General features: G+C 47.7%; 1 protein-coding gene across 1 annotated transcript in view; it reads right to left on the bottom strand.

The window, feature by feature from the left end:
* Positions 1-15,198, bottom strand: part of LOC137415520 (zona pellucida-binding protein 2-like) — a 184,497-nt gene extending 169,299 nt beyond the window's left edge. The window contains exon 1 of the mRNA XM_078785552.1: positions 14,968-15,198. Within this exon, the coding sequence (XP_078641678.1) occupies positions 14,968-15,061 (94 nt within the window). The 5' untranslated portion in view covers positions 15,062-15,198. The remainder of the gene's footprint in view (positions 1-14,967) is intronic.
* Between the last annotated feature and the right edge of the window lie 2,869 nt (positions 15,199-18,067).

The following is an 18,067-nucleotide window of genomic DNA, read 5'->3' as shown; positions in this document are numbered from 1 at the left end:
CACTCACGCTCTACCATTCCAGGTGTGCATCCTTCCATCCCAGGTGTACATCCTCGCTCACCTGTCACAACCAACTCACTCTCCTTGTCACTCTCAATACTCTCACCTCCATTCTTGACAGCGCACTCACCCTTACTTTCGACGGCACACTCTTTCCTCATGCACCCGTCCGTTACACACCTTTCTCGCGCACACCCTCCCGTTACATCCTCTGTAACACTCACCACAGGCGTACACTTCCTCGTTACATCCTCTGTAACACTCACCACAGGTGTACATTCTCTCGTTACTTCCTCCGTAACACTCACCACAGGTGTACACTCTCTCGTTACTTCCTCCGTAACACTCACCACAGACGTACACTTTCTCGTTACATCCTCTGTAACACTCACCACAGGTGTACACTCTCTCGTTACTTCCTCCGTAACACTCACCACACCGCGCTTCCATGTACCCCCTCGCACACGCGCTCCGACCGGCTCACTCCTGACGGCACACTCACTCCTCGGCGTGCACTTTTTCCTCACACACCCCATGGTCGGACATTCTCGCACACCTCTTTTTTCGCACACCAGACCTGTCGCACACCTCACCAACGGCCTCTCACGAACACCCGGATCCAATCCAATCCCCAAGCCGACTGAAGCTTTCCTCACATCATATACATTGCCACTCACCTTGGCACCTCGTCCCCGCACCTCCTTTGCCACCTGCAAACTTTTTATTTGGTCAGTGAGCATCACATCATGATTTGAACACAGACCTTGTACACATTCCATCACCTCCTCCTGGATTTCTCTTTTAGTTTCTGTTCGTCCCTTCTTAATTTCACTCACCTCTTCTCCCACTTCCTCTAATTTTTGTTTAACCTCTTTTATTTCTCGGTGCGTCCCCTCAAGTTCGTCCTCTAAGGCTACCGTGACCGTCTCTATGTGCATCCTCACCTGCCGGTCCTTTGTCTCCATTATCTCTGTCACCTCCTCCACCCTCATTGTCAGTTCCTCCCGTACCATCTGACATTGCCTCTGCGTCGCTATTAATTCGTTTTTAATTTCTTTTTGTGTCGCCTTTAACCCTCCTAGTACCGCAGTGTTCTTTTGAACCTGCTCCACTAACTTAGTTTGTCCCTCTGTCAGCTGCTCCACCTCCTCCGTCAGATCTTCTATTCCCCCCTGTAACTTTGCCGTATTATTTCTCACCTCTTTCTCTATACGCTTTTCGCCTCGCTTTACCTCCTCGCGCAGCCCCGAGACCTCCTCACTCACCCCTCGTCGTATTTCCTCCATCTGGTTCCCCATCTGTTCGATTTCCCGGGCGGATTGTTCCCCTATTTCCCGCAATTTGTCCTCCATCCTATTTTCTAACCCCATTAACCCATTTTTCACCTCTTTTGTCCCGTTGTCTAACCCCCCAAATTTCTTGTCTAACTCCTCAAAATTATTGTCTAACTTCCCAAATTTAGCTTCTAGCCGTTCCCCCATTTCCCCCATTTTTCCCCTCATTTCCCCCATTTGGCCCCCCATTTGGCCCTCTAATCGCTCACTCTGAGCATCCATTTTTGCTTCTAGCCCCATATTTGCCATTAGTATGGTTGCATTAATCTGCGCCATGAGGTCCCGCACATCAATTCCCGCTATTTGCGCAGCGGGCGCGGCTACCCCGCGCTCGTGCGAGCCGCCCCTTTGTGCGTCTGATACCACGTGCGCGAGAGCGCCATTTTGCGCGTCTGACACCCCCTCAACCGCCTCCTCATTGCTCTCCTCCTCCCTTTCTTCCACATACATTTCCCCTGGTTCCTGGGTTACCCCTAACCCGTCTATCTCCCCCACCGACATCCGATCGCCTTGATTGTCCATGGCGCGATCTCAAAATTCGGGTTTTATAAAACAACACAATTTCGGCAGCTCGTAATTTTGACCAAAATTTTTTTTTTTAAATTTGGGCCTAACAAATTTAGTCCCGGGTCCGAATCCGACTCCTCGACACCAATTGTTACGGACACGGTTTTTGGATGTTATTTTACCGAGCGGTGGTGTATTTAACCGCGTCCGAACAGTTACTCCCCGATTAGAACCCGATTCCACCCGAACGTTGACTAATCGCGCTACAGATATTCAATTGGGAAACCTCTAAAGCGACCGAAAGAGAAGAAGAGAGAAGAAAGACAGAGTTTGGAGGAAGAACAGATTTATTATACACACACAAGCAATATTTTAGAGCGACCAATATTATTTACAGCAATAGATGGAAAAGAGCAGTCACACAGTGCATTGTTAACTTATTCTATTTCATTTACTTAATCCCCAAGACAAACGAGTAGGACAGGACGTTCACACTCACACGGTGGATATTGCAGGCAGGTACTGGCTCGAGGTTGATTGCTTGAGAGGAAGGCAAGGTCGGAGGCAGCAGCTTTCAACCCCTCGCGGTTTTGGCGGGAAAACCTCCGTCGCGTATCCGCGGCCGTCACGCGCTGGCTCGGCACACCTGCTCCTCTTCCTGGGGTGGAGCCGTCTCCCTCCGTTCAGCGCGTCTCTCCAACGACAGGGGATATTGCAGGCAGGTAGGTAGGGCTTGCGGTGGATTGCGCTCCTCTTCCAGGTCATCCCCCAGCGTATCTCTCAAGGCCTCTCCGTAAAGCAGTTCCTTACATTCGCTTTTATCACCTCCGGCGGAATTAAGCCGCCGGCTCCGAGGGCACGCCTACCGGGTCACTCACCGCGGTGTTGATTGGCTGTTAGGGCCGGTTCACTCCTGCCCTCTTCTGACGAGGTGGAGACACGCCTTTCTTCTCCAACCTTACCTCGTGGCCAATGGTGGTTGAAGAGAAAAACCGACCAAAATGCGGAAGGCAAATGGAAGGGAGGTTTTGGGGAAATTGGAAGGGCCTACGCTTATTTTGTTTGATACAATGCAAAGTCAATCTAGTGGAAAACACATACTTAGCCTACATGGAATAAGGAAATACACTATTTAAAAGATATATCGTGACCTGCGTGTATGTTCTATGAAATTAATTAGGAGGACGGCTGCGACCATTATTTACATTACCAGGATGTTACCATACCAAAACCATACTCTTCACATCCGTTACCCTTCCTCCAAAATTGTTACACTCCTCAAAACCCGTTACACTTCTCAAAACCCGTTACACTTCTCAAAATCGTTACAATATATATATATATATATATATATATATATATATATATATATATATATATATATTGAGTACCAGTTCACTGTGCAACCTGCCACGTGCAACCTGCAAACAAGCAAACAAGTTGCAAACAAGTGCAACCTGCCACGCTGACACATTGCTTCTGCCCTGCTCCTCGACAATTAAGAGGTTTGCAGCTAGGAACATTGAATTGGACTAAGGAAGCACACAAACCCTATGACATGACACTGACATCATGCACATAAATTATACCAACACATCACCTCCAAACTAAGCGGCATCTGCATGGTACTCAAGTCTTTGCAGACTTTGCCGAAAAGAACAAGACGGTAGGCTTCAAATCATGGAATGGCCAGCACAGTCTCCAGACTTAAACCCCATCGAGCTGGTTTGGGATGAACTGGACAGAAGGGTGAATGCAAAGCAACCAAAGAATGCAAAAGAAAAAACTGAAATATCACATTTAGATAAGTATTCAGACCCTTTGCTATGACACTTGAAATTTAGCTCAGGTGCCTCCCATTTCTCTTGATTATCTTTGAGATGTTTCTACACCTTGATTGGAGTCCACCTGTGGTAAATTCAATTGATTGGACATGATTTGGAAAGGCACACCTTCTCCCCCGATTGCTCAGTTTGGCCGGGAGGCCAGCTCGAGGAAGAGTCCTGGTTGTTCCAAACTTCTTCAATTTAAGAATCATGGAGGCCACTGTGCTCTTGGGAACCTTCAATGCAGCAGAAATTTTTTTTTGTTGGCTTCCCCAGATCTGTTCGTCGACACAATCCTGTCTCTGAGCTCTGCAAGCAATTCCTACGATCTCATGGCTTGGTTTTTGCTCTGATATGCATTGGCAGCTGTGTAACCCTATATAGACAGGTGTGTGCCTTTCCAAATCATTATAATCTTTGTCATTATATATATATATATGCTGAAAATCCTGTTTCATTATGTCATTTGAGTGTAGATTGATGAGGTAAAAAATGCTTTTAAACGATTTCAGCATAAGGCTGCAACATAACAAAATGTGAAAACAGTGAAGGGGTCTGAATACTTTCTGAATGCACTGTATATATATATTGTTGCGGATATGGGACTTGGCCTCAATATCCGCTTGTAAATACTCCCCTATTTCCCCAATACTCCCCAACTATCCCCAATCCCCCATTCCCTAGTCCCATTGCCTGTAAATAACACTCTGTAGAACCGACCTTCCCCTTTTTCCCCCATTAAATGTCGTGCCCAGGTTCACTGCATCTCACGTAGACAACTATAGGACATCTTGCTAGTTATTCTTAGTCTATGTCAGTTAAGGACTCGTTTCCATTAATTCTGACTCTTCGTTGCACCAGAATGTGATCGTATGGCACCAGTAGTGAGTTTAGGACCTCCCCTTACCTCCTCCCATCTTCCCCATGAAACAACAACAACAACAACAACTACAACTACAACTACAACAACAGAGGAGAATGGGCGCGGCGCGGGGGAGTGTGCGTCCTCACACCGGCTCGGTTAGCCGCCATTGACCATGCGCTCCGACGGGGTTACCACGAAGGGGCTCCCTGTCAGCCCCTCGTCAAGGGCGGAGCCGGTAACCCCCGCACGCACCCAATGAGAAGCAACGGGCCGATTCCATCTGGGGCGGAGCTAACGAGCCGAGGGCGTGTCACTCCCCGCCGGATATACGCAGCGACTTGCCGGACGTGACGTGAGATGCGCCCCCAGCTTGAAGAAGAGCCAGTCACCACCTCCGAGCGCTGAGTGAGACCTCCCGCATCTTTGGACCGGACCGGGTCGATTCTGTCCTTGAGCCAAGAGTGCACCTTGAGCCATCGACTGCCCGCTTTCCTTGCCATCAATCCCCGTGTGAGTCAGTTTTTGTCCTGTTTATCTGTCTTCTGTCGGGGCTAGTATAAGACCGTGTTTAAGTGCCTATCTTCCTATGCTGTCCCTCTTGTCGTTGTAATCTGACCTTCCGCCCTAATATAACCTCCTCCGGAGGTCTTGAGAACTGAACCCTTGGTGTCGTGTCATTTGAATCCCAGCCGTTGTGTCCTTTTCCTTCATTGACCTAGCATAGCGCGACTCGGCCAAGGTTCGAGTATAATCGGGTAAACGTGCAGGCGCGGTCATACCAAACCGCTCGGTAAACCAACATCCACAACCGCGTCTGTAACAATTGGTGTCGAGGAGTGGAATTCGGACCTGGGACTAAATTTATTAGGCCCAAATTTTGGAACACCAATTGTACCACTAGGGTAACAATTGGTGTTGGGGAGGTAGAATTCGATCCGGAGCGCGTTTCCCGCGCTCGAAATTATAACGGCGAAATTTGATTTGTTTTACGGAAATAAAAACCCGAATTTTGAAAGTCGCGCTATGGCGGCTCAAGACAGCTGGGGTCCGGTAGGGGAGAGTGAGGCAGGGTCGGTCCAGGACCAAATTGAGGGACATGAGGGACAGGAGGAGAGCGAAGCAGTGAGGGCGGCAGGGTCGCAAAATAGCGTTGTCGCGCACGAGGTGGCCACGGCGTCCACGCCCGCGACCGTAGTGGCGCCGCTGGTAAATTTGGACCTTTTTTTCATACAAATGAAGGCCCTTATGGCCCAGAATAGCGAGCAAATGAGGGAGGAAATGAGGGCTCAGAGTGAGCGATTGGAGGGCCAATTGGGGGTAATGAGGGACGAAGCGAGGGGTACTGGTGAGGGATTAGACAATAATTTTAAGGGATTAGACAATAATTTTAAGGGATTAGACAAGAAATTTGGGAAGTTAGACAATAATTTTGAGGAGTTAGACAAGAAATTTGGGAAGTTAGACAATAATTTTGAGGAGTTAGACAAGAAATTTGGGAAGTTAGACAATAATTTTGAGGGGTTAGACAACGGGATAAAAGAGGTGAGAAATGGGTTAATGGGGGTAGAAAACAGAATGGCCGCTCAAGAGAATCAAATGGAAGGGATGCAAAAGGGGTTAGAGGGGTTAGAAAACAGGATGGAAGGCAAATTGAGGGACATGAGGGACCAAGCGGAAAGGGAAGTTAACCAAATGGGGCAGCAGATAGAGGGGGTCAGAATGGGGGTAGAAACCAAACTGGATGCTCACAGGGAGGAAATGGAGCAGATGAGGGTGGCATCTGGGCAGGAGATGCAAGTGATGGGAGAGGAGATCAGAAGAGGAGTGAGTGAGGAGGTCGGAGGAGTGCGCGAGGAGGTGAGGCACTGTAAGGAGCACATGGAGAAGGAGGTGAGAAAGGGGACTGTAAAGTTACAAGGAGGCATAGAGGACCTGACGCAGGAGGTGGAGCAGCTGACGGTGGGACAGACGGAGTTAGTGGAGCAGGTTCAAAGGAACACTGCGGTATTAGGAGGTTTAAAAGCGACACAGAAAGAACTAAAAGATGACTTGATAGCGACGAAGAGGGAATGTCAGATGGTACGTGAGGGACTGACAACGAGGTTGGACGAGGTGATAGAGGTAATGGAGACGAAGGACCGGCAGGTGAGGACGCACATGGAAACGGTCAAGGTAGCCTTGGAGGACGAGCTTGAGGAGACGTACCGGGGAATAAAGGAGGTGAAGCAGAAATTAGAAGAAGTGGAAGAAGGGGTGAGCGAAATTAAGAAGCGACGGAGGGAGGATAAGAAAGAGATAAAAGAGGAGATAAAAGAATTGGTCCAAAGTCTGTGTTTGGATCGTGATGATGTGCTCATTAACCGGATGAGGGATTCGCAGGTGATGGAGGAGAAGCGAAGAGGAAGAGGACCCGGTGTAAGTGGTGACCAATATGGTCGTGCGTATGATGCGCCAGGGGATTTAAGAAGCTTGGGGGTCGAGATTGACCCGGGTGTTCGTGAGAGGCCGTTGGTGAAGTGTGCGACAGGTCTGGTGTGCGAAAAAGGAGGTGTGCAAGAAAGTCCGACTCTGGGGTGTGTGAGGAAAAAGTGCGTGCCAAGGAGTGAGGGTGCTGGCGAGAGTGAGTCGGTCGTAGCGCGTGTGCGAGGGAGCACATGGAAGCGCGGTGTGGTAAGTGTTACAGAGGGTGTGACGGGAGAGTGTGCGCAAGAGTGTGCGCGAGAAAGGTGTGTGACGGACAGGTGCATGGGGAAAGAGTGCGCTGTCAAAGGCAAGGAAGAATGCACACCTGTGGTGAGTGTTACAGAGGGTGTAACGGGAGAGTGTGCGCGAGAAAGGTGTGTGACGGACAGGTGCATGGGGAAAGAGTGCGCTGTCAAGAGTAAGGGTGAGTACGTTGTCAAGAATGGAGGTGAGAGTAGTGAGAGTGACAAGGAGCATGAGTTGGTTGTGACAGGTGAGAAAGGATGCACACCTGGAATGGTAGAGCGTGAGTGGGAATGCACGCTGGAATTGGTAGTGAGGCACGTGGTTGGGTGTGCGAATGAGGGCACACCTGTGATTGTCACAGAGGAGGTGACCGAGGAGGGGGCGCGAAGAGGTGTGTTGGTGAGGTGTGCTACCAACGAATGTGTGCCAAAGTGTTCGGTGGTCAGGTGTGTGACCAAGGCTGTGAGTGGAATGGGTGTACCTGGGTGTGTAAGGAAAGGTACGAGGAGCATGGAAACGGCTGGATGTGTGAGCAAGGAACGGGCTGCGGGGTGTAAGCGTCCAGGTGAAGCATCGACGGTAACCGGTTTAGAGGTTAGAGCGACTTTTAGCCGAATCGGGCCCTCGGTGCGTGCTGGGCCTCGCTTTGAACGGCCGCGTCCGTGCTCGACTAGGCGGAGCGGGCAGCCCGATAGAAAGGGTCGTCATGGCGACCACTTTTTGTTGAGGCAGTCCGGCAGGTCGAGATCGGGACATTGGATGGCTCCACGCCGAGATGGTGCGTGGGATCTCGGCCCGGGTAAGCCCCCGTCCCTGCACCGAGTGCCGGACGCATCCAGCCGCTGGCACAGAACAACCCGCATTCATGGCTTGGCTTTACAAAGCCGGGCTTTGGACGGGAATTGGCGCACCGAGAGGCATTAGTGAGTAGACTGTGTGATGAGGATAGTGTTTTGGCCCCAAAATTAGAAAAAAACAAAATTTGATGATTGGCAAGGGATTGGCAGTAGTGATTGGCAGATGATGGGTAGTGATTGGCAAATTTTTAATTTGTTGAAATTTGATGTGCCAAATTGGTAGTGAGTGATGGGCCCGGTGGGTAAGGGGGGCATCCCTGCCACCCTTCCCATAGTGTGGGGGCAAAGGAGCACTAGCTTATGGGGTGTATGGCAGTGAAAACTAGCCCGGGTGGGTTAGGTTATATTGATAGGGCCCTAGAAGATGACATTAGGTAACGTTAAGTTTAGTTAGTGACTGATACCTGTAGTGGGGACGCAGGTAGTTTAGTGTGGATTATAATGACGTGGGAGCGCAATAGTTTAAAGGGACGACTGGGAAGCGCAAGTTTCAGAGGGGAGTAGTTAGATGAGATGATGCTGTGTGAGAATTGAACAGGTGTGATTGCACAGGTGTGCAACTGGACAGGTGTGTGGAGCAGTGTGTGAGTAGTGAGTGTTGTGGATCAGCGCGAATGCGCTTGGGGAGAGAAGGGTGCAGGTGGCACCAGGTGTGAGAGCACAGGTGTGCAGGTACAGGTGTGTGGAGAGAGTTGGAGTAAGTGGTACGGAGTGGTGTGCATGGTGCGAAGGTGTGGATGGGGGAAGAGTGGACCCCTTTCACGAGTACCCGGGGCGGGTAGTGTAAGTGTTAGGTAGAGGGTATAAGTAAATTGTGGTTGGATATTGGCATCTGTGGTGCGGGTGACAGAATGGTATTTGGATGGGTGCATTAGTGTTGTGGAAATGGCTGGGCGTGTAGCCTGTTAGTGTGTAGTGGGTTGGGCACTCCACCACTGTGAGGATGTCGGCCAGGTGAGGCCGCAGGTGGGCTCTGGGAGCCGTTAGTGTCAGTGGGTGCCTGAGGATCCCGGGTGTGGATCAGGTAGCCCAGTGCCAGAGAGGGCACCGAGTGGGGAGAGCGCCAGAGGGCCTTCCCCAGGTAGTTAGGTTAGGGTAAGGAGCAGGTAAGCTCGGAGGCAACTGCAGTGGTGGAGGTGTGCAGGTGGGTAGACCCGCTGGGAGAGGTACACGCCACAGCCCAGAAATTGTGCGAGGGCACCGGGAGATGAATCGGGGGAGTGAGACCCCAAATTGAAAAGCACCACAGTTTGGCCAATGGGAATTGGTTTGTAGAACCCATAGTGTAAGAGGGCCAATGGTTTGGCCGGAGAAAGACCCCGGGTAGTGTAAAGTTGTTAAAGTCACTTAGGAAATAGTTAGGATTGATGAACCTGTCGCACCATACGCAGCCACTTACCTGTGGTGATGATGATGACTCCACACCTGTGTTTTCTTTGTTCTGTTGCAGGAAATGAGAATTGCTGTGAGGATTTGTGAGACGCATCACGACGTGGATGAGACATTGGGGTGATTCCATCTCTCCCTCCTTAGGAGGGACTGATGATGAATTGGTGATGACAAATTATGATGTTGAGTTGGAAATGGCAAATTTTGATGTTGAGTTGAAAATGGCAAATTTGATTGGTTAGGAGGGAGAGAAGACGAATTTGGTATATGGGAGGAATGGGGAAGACAGTAGGGATGTTTGTTGATTTGTAAAATAGATGTTTATGGGTAGTGTTGTGTTTTGTGGATACAGTAAGGGGTAAGGGAGGGGCCATGTAGGTTACCTGGTGGGGGGGGGGGCGTACGGTAGGAACGTACCTGTCTCACCTGGTTCCCATGTGCCCCCAGTGTGCATCACCTTGTATTGCGTGCACTTTTGCGCCCTTACCACCTTACTCACTTGTCTTCTTCTTTTGTCTCCCACCTCCGAGGATCTGGCTTTGGGGTAGAGAGAGAGGAGAGAGAGGTGCTGGCTACGCAGTTGTGGGCCTGCACTTTCGCTGCTTGCTGCCTGGATCGATACACCATATAGACCGCAATTTTGGTGGCCACCCACAATGGACCGCAGTTCTTTTGCGGGCAAGCACCACCCGTGGATGGACCTATGGGTCAACGTGGCACCTATGCCATACAAGGTGAACCACTAACAGTTGGCCCCCTGACGGCCACAATAAAGAAATGGACGCGGTTGGCGCCTTTCTTTATTTTTCTAAGGAAGTAAGAAGGCCAAGTGCACCACACGAAGGCAAGACCAGCGGCAGAACATCGGCCGGCTGCGACACCACACAATGATCACTAAACATTTTATTGGTGCACCGGATGGTGCTGACTGTGTGATGGGGTGGTGCTTTTGGTGCTTGGAAGGGGTGCTCTGCACATTATTAAAGGCCGTAGGCCACAGAGCACTCGTGGGTTGGTGTATCGATGCTGGCATGCGTGCTCTCTCTATGCATAACATCTGCATGTGTTCCTCCAAAGACAGGTCCTGGATCGTAGTGTAAATAGCAGCGTAGTCTTGTAAATAATGCTCCCTACCGGCTGTATGTTTAGTTTGAGAATTCTTTCCGCGATTCGGTTATCCTGTGGGTGTGTTTCTGTGAGGAGAAGGGTGCAACGTCGCAGGGGGACATATTTACTCATTTGTGAATATCTGTAAAACTGTCGCACTCAGGGTAGAGTTAATAGTAGAGGGAACTACATCTGAGTGCCACACTAAAATAGGTAAAAATTTATCGGGTCGGGACGCCCCGAGGGTAGAGAAGGGTGCAATGTTGCGGATATGGGACTTGGCCTCAATATCCGCTTGTAAATACTCCCCTATTTCCCCAATACTCCCCACCTATCCCCAATCCCCCATTCCCTAGTCCCATTGCCTGTAAATAACACTCTGTAGAACCGACCTTCCCCTTTTTCCCCCATTAAATGTCGTGCCCAGGTTCACCGCATCTCACGTAGACAACTATAGGACATCTTGCTAGTTATTCTTAGTCTATGTCAGTTAAGGACTCGTTTCCATTAATTCTGACTCTTCGTTGCACCAGAATGTGATCGTATGGCACCAGTAGTGAGTTTAGGACCTCCCCTTACCTCCTCCCATCTTCCCCATGAAACAACAACAACAACAACAACTACAACTACAACTACAACAACAGAGGAGAATGGGCGCGGCGCGGGGGAGTGTGCGTCCTCACACCGGCTCGGTTAGCCGCCATTGACCATGCGCTCCGACGGGGTTACCACGAAGGGGCTCCCTGTCAGCCTCTCGTCAAGGGCGGAGCCGGTAACCCCCGCACGCACCCAATGAGAAGCAACGGGCCGATTCCATCTGGGGCGGAGCTAACGAGCCGAGGGCGTGTCACTCCCCGCCGGATATACGCAGCGACTTGCCGGACGTGATGTGAGATGCGCCCCCAGCTTGAAGAAGAGCCAGTCACCACCTCCGAGCGCTGAGTGAGACCTCCCGCATCTTTGGACCGGACCGGGTCGATTCTGTCCTTGAGCCAAGAGTGCACCTTGAGCCATCGACTGCCCGCTTTCCTTGCCATCAATCCCCGTGTGAGTCAGTTTTTGTCCTGTTTATCTGTCTTCTGTCGGGGCTAGTATAAGACCGTGTTTAAGTGCCTATCTTCCTATGCTGTACCTCTTGTCGTTGTAATCTGACCTTCCGCCCTAATATAACCTCCTCCGGAGGTCTTGAGAACTGAACCCTTGGTGTCGTGTCATTTGAATCCCAGCCGTTGTGTCCTTTTCCTTCATTGACCTAGCATAGCGCGACTCGGCCAAGGTTCGAGTATAATCGGGTAAACGTGCAGGCGCGGTCATACCAAACCGCTCGGTAAACCAATATCCACAACCGCGTCTGTAACAATATGTATGTATATATATATATATATATATATATATATATATATATATACACACACACACACATGCAGTTGCGACCAAAAATATTGATACCCTTATACTTTTTTCAAATAATGCACCATTTCTTCCAGAAAATTGTTGAAATTAAAGCATCTTTTGGTATCCACATATGTATTTCTTTGATTTGCAGTGGAACAAAACAAAAAAAGCTGAAAAAAAAATACGAAATCTTACCTTATTCCACACCGAAATCCTAAAGTGGCCCGGACAATATGATTGGCACCTTTTAGAAGTTGTTAGAAATAATGAGATTTCAAGCAGGTGATTCTCCCTTACTTTGGAATTGAACTCACCTGTGGTGAGTTGCAGGTGCCTGCAATATATATATTTTTTAAATTCATTCAACCAGTTTGAATAGAGAGCAGAAGTCATTCTGCTGTTTTGTGTCACTGTGTGTCCCACATATGAGCATGGAGAAAGGAAAGAAAACCAGAGAATTGTCTGAGGAGGTCAGGCACAAGATTGTAGCCAAGTATGGACAATCTCAAGCCTACAAGTCCATTTCCAAAGACCTTGATGTTTCTGTGTCCACCGTACGCAATGTTATCAGGAAGTTTAAGGCCCATGGCACTGTCGTCAACCTCCCTGGACGTGGCCGCAAGAGAACACTTGATCAAATTCAAATATTGCAGCGAAGGATTGTTCGAATGGTGGAGAAAGCACCTCTATCAACTGCCAAACATGATTCAAGCTAACCTTCAGACACAAGGTATGACAGTTTAAACGCGCACCATCCTGCGCCAACTCAATGAAAGGGGGTTCTATGGTAGGAGACCCAGGAGGACCCCACTGCTGAGAAAGCCTGACTGGAGTTTGCCAAAACACACCTGGACAAGCCAAAATCCTTCTGGGATAATGTCCTGTGGACAGATGAGACCAAATTAGAGCTTTTTGGTAAAGCACATCATCTCTATGTTTACAGAAAACAAAATGAAGCCTTCAAAAAAAGAACACCTTCCCTACAGTTAAACATGGAGGTGCACTGTGCACTGCACGCACAAAATGTGAGCACGTGCACTGAGTCATGTGACAGTGCTACGCATGTTACTGAGCAAATTGCAATGCAGCATGATTCGGTGAATGATCCCAGCTGTTATAAACATTTTATTGACGTCATAACATTGTAAACGTGATGCCATGCCTTTCCGAAAATGAACGTCTATGTGCTATTGGCATGAATGAGACGGGAGTGCCACAAAACGTTGTGTCTAGGCGTTTTGGTGTTCATCAGAACACCATATAGTCACTCTGGAGAAGCTATCAACCAAATGGCAACATCAAAGACCATCAATGTTCGTGGCGGTCACGTGGGACGCTATGTCAGCAGGATGGATAACCATATCCGGTTGGTGCACCTTAGAAATAGGTTCCAGACAGCAAATTTGACAGCTCACAGCATCCCTGGCTTGCGACCAATCAGTGCCAGAACTGTCAGGAATCGATTATGCGAGCACAACATCCGACCACGATGACCAGCAGTACTTCCGATGTTGTTGCCATGTCATCAATATGCATGCCTAGCTTGGTGTAGACAACGTCTGAAGTTCAGGAGACAAGACGGGGCTGCTGCCTTCTTTACAGGTAAGTCGAGGTTCTTTCTTCACAGTCGTGATGGCCATTTTCACATTTATCGACGGGAAGGGGAACGTTACGCTGACGCATGTGTTGTGCAACATTTGTCGGTCGAAGCGTGGTGGTATGGAAAGCCATCATCACCGCACATCACAGAACTCAGCTGTAGGCCACAGTTGGCAATTTGACAGTCATTCGGTACTGTGATAAAGTTCTCCGCTCTCACGTCCTCCCGTTCCAGCAGGTTCATGGATCTCACATCACACCAACAGGATAACACGTGCCCTCACATTGCACCAGTGGTCACCAAAGTCATCACACAAAATAACATTCCCACACTTCCCTAGCTAGCTGTTGCGCCTGATCTTTCTCCCATTGAACATATGTGGGATGAAATGGAACGACTATTGCACCGTCTTCAAAACCAGCCCGCGACGTTGGCGCAGATCTGGAATGACATCCCTCAGCGTTCTTCAACCATCTTGTGTCCTCAATGAGGCGCAGTTACCAAGCGCATGTCAATGCAAATGGTGATCACACGATCACATCAAATACTGAGCTGTTAACTGACTTTTGACCGCATCCCTCTTCGAGCCTCTGCAGACATGTCTGGCACACATGTGTTGACATTTTCATGTTCATCAAACACTAAATATTGATATGACCAAACAACGTGATGTTTCTTTTCACTTCTCATTTATTCGGTGAAAATGATGCACAGGAACTTCTGTCTGCTCATGTATGTATGTATGTATGTATGTATGTATGTATGTATGTATGTATGTATGTATGTATATATATATATATATATATATATATATATATATATATATATATATATATATATATATATATATATATATATATATATATATATATATATACTGTATATCCTACAAGAAGGTGACAAGACCCAAAGACCACTATACATAATGTAACATTTCTACATACTCTAGTCATGTCCTGCATGTACATTTACATAAACATACAGGACTGAAGGATATTAATCAATTTGCTGGTTATTATTGGGCTTTTCATTTGAAATTTTAAACCTCAAAGCAATATAAAGCTTACACAAGGAGTTAATAAAATGGCCCGGAGGGATTTTCAATTTCCTGAAAACCTGAGCTTGGTGACAGAGATTTATGAAACAAAATTCACATCTTCATTAACGACACGTGACATTGTATATTGAAGGTAAACAACTATTTTAGTTGCCAGGTGTACCTGTATACTTGTATAACACCAACGACAGCAGCCGATTCATCGGTGCTGTTCATGCGGACCGTCCGCAGGTTAACTGGAATGCAATATGCCAAAGAAACAGGAAAATCCATCGGCATTTTCAATGTGGTGATCGACGAGGTAAGAAGAGCCAAACTCACCTGAAACAGTCGTCGGGACGACGAGAAGGAGGAGAAGGAAGAAAACGCCGGCCTCGGTGCGCCCCCTCGTGTGTGGTGTGTTCGCCCCTCTCATTTGGAGATCTTCACAACGTTTCACTGAGCTCTTCGACCATGGCCCAACCTCTTCAATCTGAGAGAAAGCAACCAACCTTACTCTGCAGCCTTCTTCTTCACTTAACTCTGCAATCCTTCAATATCCCGCTTGTTCCTTCTGGCCTTCTGCATTTATGACGTCATCAAGAACGTTGCGTCCAGCAACCCTCCTTAGTAACACCCACGTGGTGTCTCCGTTTGTAATTTTTTTTTTTTTTGTGGCATCGTGAATGGCGTATGACCTACCTTTCTCTCTTTCCCGCTCTTTTTACGAGATACATTCTACTGAGACATCCTTGAGGTGTGTTCCGGAACCAAATTTCTTGTAGACCGCTCGCTAAGCGGCTTAAGCACTCAAGCAAGCACTCAATTCAAACCGGTTATAAGAAACGGCTGTTTTTCCAAGCTGCTTGGTAAACCGAACACACCACTGGTGACGTAATTATGAAACACAAAGCAGATTTTTATTTTATGTAATACGTGTTGTTTATTCTTCCGTATTACATGACAAGTTGTATCCCCTATGATATGTAAATAATAACATGCTGGAAACACATTTGGGCTGCTTTGTGGTCATGTGACTTGGGAGTTGGGCAATTCGTCGTGCCGGACGCCATCTTTTCTGGCATTGCTGTGTCAGGACGTTGTGTGTGTTCTCGCTGTGGAGGTTCTCATTTCCGATAATTAAATGTTGCTCAGTGAAAATGATGGAAGAATTCGACAGAACAGTAATGGAAATCCTACTTTATTGTTTATTAAATAAGACAATTATCTGTATTTTCCGTACATCTGAAAATCATGGGAAAAAAAAAATGGCTGGCCCGATGACGATACGATGTGTACCAAATTTTACCTACGTGTTGGTGGTGCTCAGGGTGAGGTCATGGCACAAAAAAAAAATCCCACCCCTACCCCCGACTTGCCAAGTTTTCCGGATAACTTTAGCCAACCTCCTCTGGCCCGGCCAACTATCCGTGCTTAGTGACACGTACATAGTGTCCAATCCAAAATGGCAGACAATCCAGCTTTGTTTTGACATCTGGCGGACGAACCTTGAAAGGAAATTCCGCAAATGTGGTGCTCCAGTGTTTCATGTATGGACATACAAACGTGTTGATCCAATGTGTCATGTATGGACGTGCAAACGTGCTGATCCAATGTGTCGTATGAACGTGCAAACATGTTGATCCAATGTGTCATGTATGAACGTGCAAACGTGTGGATCCAATGTGTCATGTTCATGTATGGACATACAAACGTGTTGATCAAATGTGTCGTGCATGGACATACAAACGTGTTGATCCAATGTGTCATGTATGGACGTGCAAACGTGCTCATCCAATGTGTCGTATGAACGTGCAAACATGTTGATCCAATGTCATGTATGAACGTGAAAACGTGTGGATACAATGTGACATGTTCATGTATGGACATACAAACGTGTTGATCAAATGTGTCGTGCATGGACATACAAACGTGTGGATCCAATGTGTCATGGACATACAAACGTGTTGATCAAATGTGTCGTGCATGGACATACAAACGTGTTGATCCAACGTGTCATGTATGGACGTGCAAACGTGCTGATCCAATGTGTCGTATGAACGTGCAAACATGTTGATCCAATGTGTCATGTATGAACGTGCAAACGTGTGGATCCAATGTGTCGTGTTCATGTATGGACATACAAACGTGTTGATCAAATGTGTCGTGCATGGACATACAAACGTGTTGATCAAATGTGTCGTGCATGGACATACAAACGTGTTGATCAAATATGTCGTGCATGGACATACAAACGTGTTGATCAAATGTGTCGTGCATGGACGTGTAAACTTGTTGATCCAATGTGTCATGTATGGACGTGCAAACGTGTGGATCCAATGTGTCATGTATGGATGTGCAAACATGTTGATCCAATGTGTCATGTATGTACATGCAAACATGTTGGTCCAGTGTGTCATGTATGGACGTGCAAACGTGTTGATCCAATGTGTCATGTTCATGTATGCACCTGTAAACGTGTTGGTCCAGTGTGTCGTGTATGGACATGCAAACGTGTTGATCCAATGTGTCGTGTATGGACGTGCAAACGTGTTGATCCAATGTGTCATGTTCATGTATGCACATGTAAACGTGTTGGTCCAGTGTGTCGTGTATGGACGTGCAAACGTGTTGATCCAATGTGTCGTGTATGGACATACAAACGTGTGGATCCAATGTGTTGTGTATGGACGTGCAAACGTGCTGATCCAATGTGTCGTGCATAGATGTGCAAACATGTTGATCCAATCTGTCATGTATGAACATGCAAACGTATTGGTCCAGTGTGTCATGTATGGATGTGCAAACATGTTGGTTGATCCAATGTGTCATGTATGGACATGTAAACATGTTGGTCCAGTGTGTCGTGTATGGACATACAAACGTGTGGATCCAATGTGTCGTGCATGGACGTGCAAACATGTTGATCCAATCTGTCATGTATGAACATGCAAACGTATTGGTCCAGTGTGTCATGTATGGATGTGCAAACATGTTGGTTGATCCAATGTGTCATGTATGGACATGTAAACATGTTGGTCCAGTGTGTCGTGTATGGACATGCAAATGTGTTGATCCAATGTGTCATGTATGTACGTGCAAATGTGTTGATCCAATGTGTCATGTATGGACGTGCAAACATGTTGATCCAATGTGTCATGTATGTACATTGTACATGCAAACATGTTTGTCCAGTGTGTCATGTATGGACATGCAAACGTGTTGGTCGAGTGTGTCATGTATGACATGTAAACGTGTTGGTCCAGTGTGTCATGTATGGACTTGCAAACGTTCCCCCTTTCAAACAAGTCTCTTTCCATTTCCGCGAGTTATGTCAAAGTGCAGATGGTGTGGGCATAAAACGGGTCTGTATCCTGAGTTATTAAATGTACGACAATCTATCGGTGTCTGTCGAGTTACATTACACGATGTGTGAACCATT

This window comes from Myxine glutinosa, chromosome 10 (assembly GCF_964187855.1).
Source record: "Myxine glutinosa chromosome 10, kmMyxGlut1.1, whole genome shotgun sequence".
Classification (NCBI taxonomy): Eukaryota; Metazoa; Chordata; class Myxini; order Myxiniformes; family Myxinidae; genus Myxine; species Myxine glutinosa.
The sequence above is the reverse complement of the archived record's forward strand: the minus strand, read 5'-3'. Positions and strand labels throughout refer to the sequence as shown.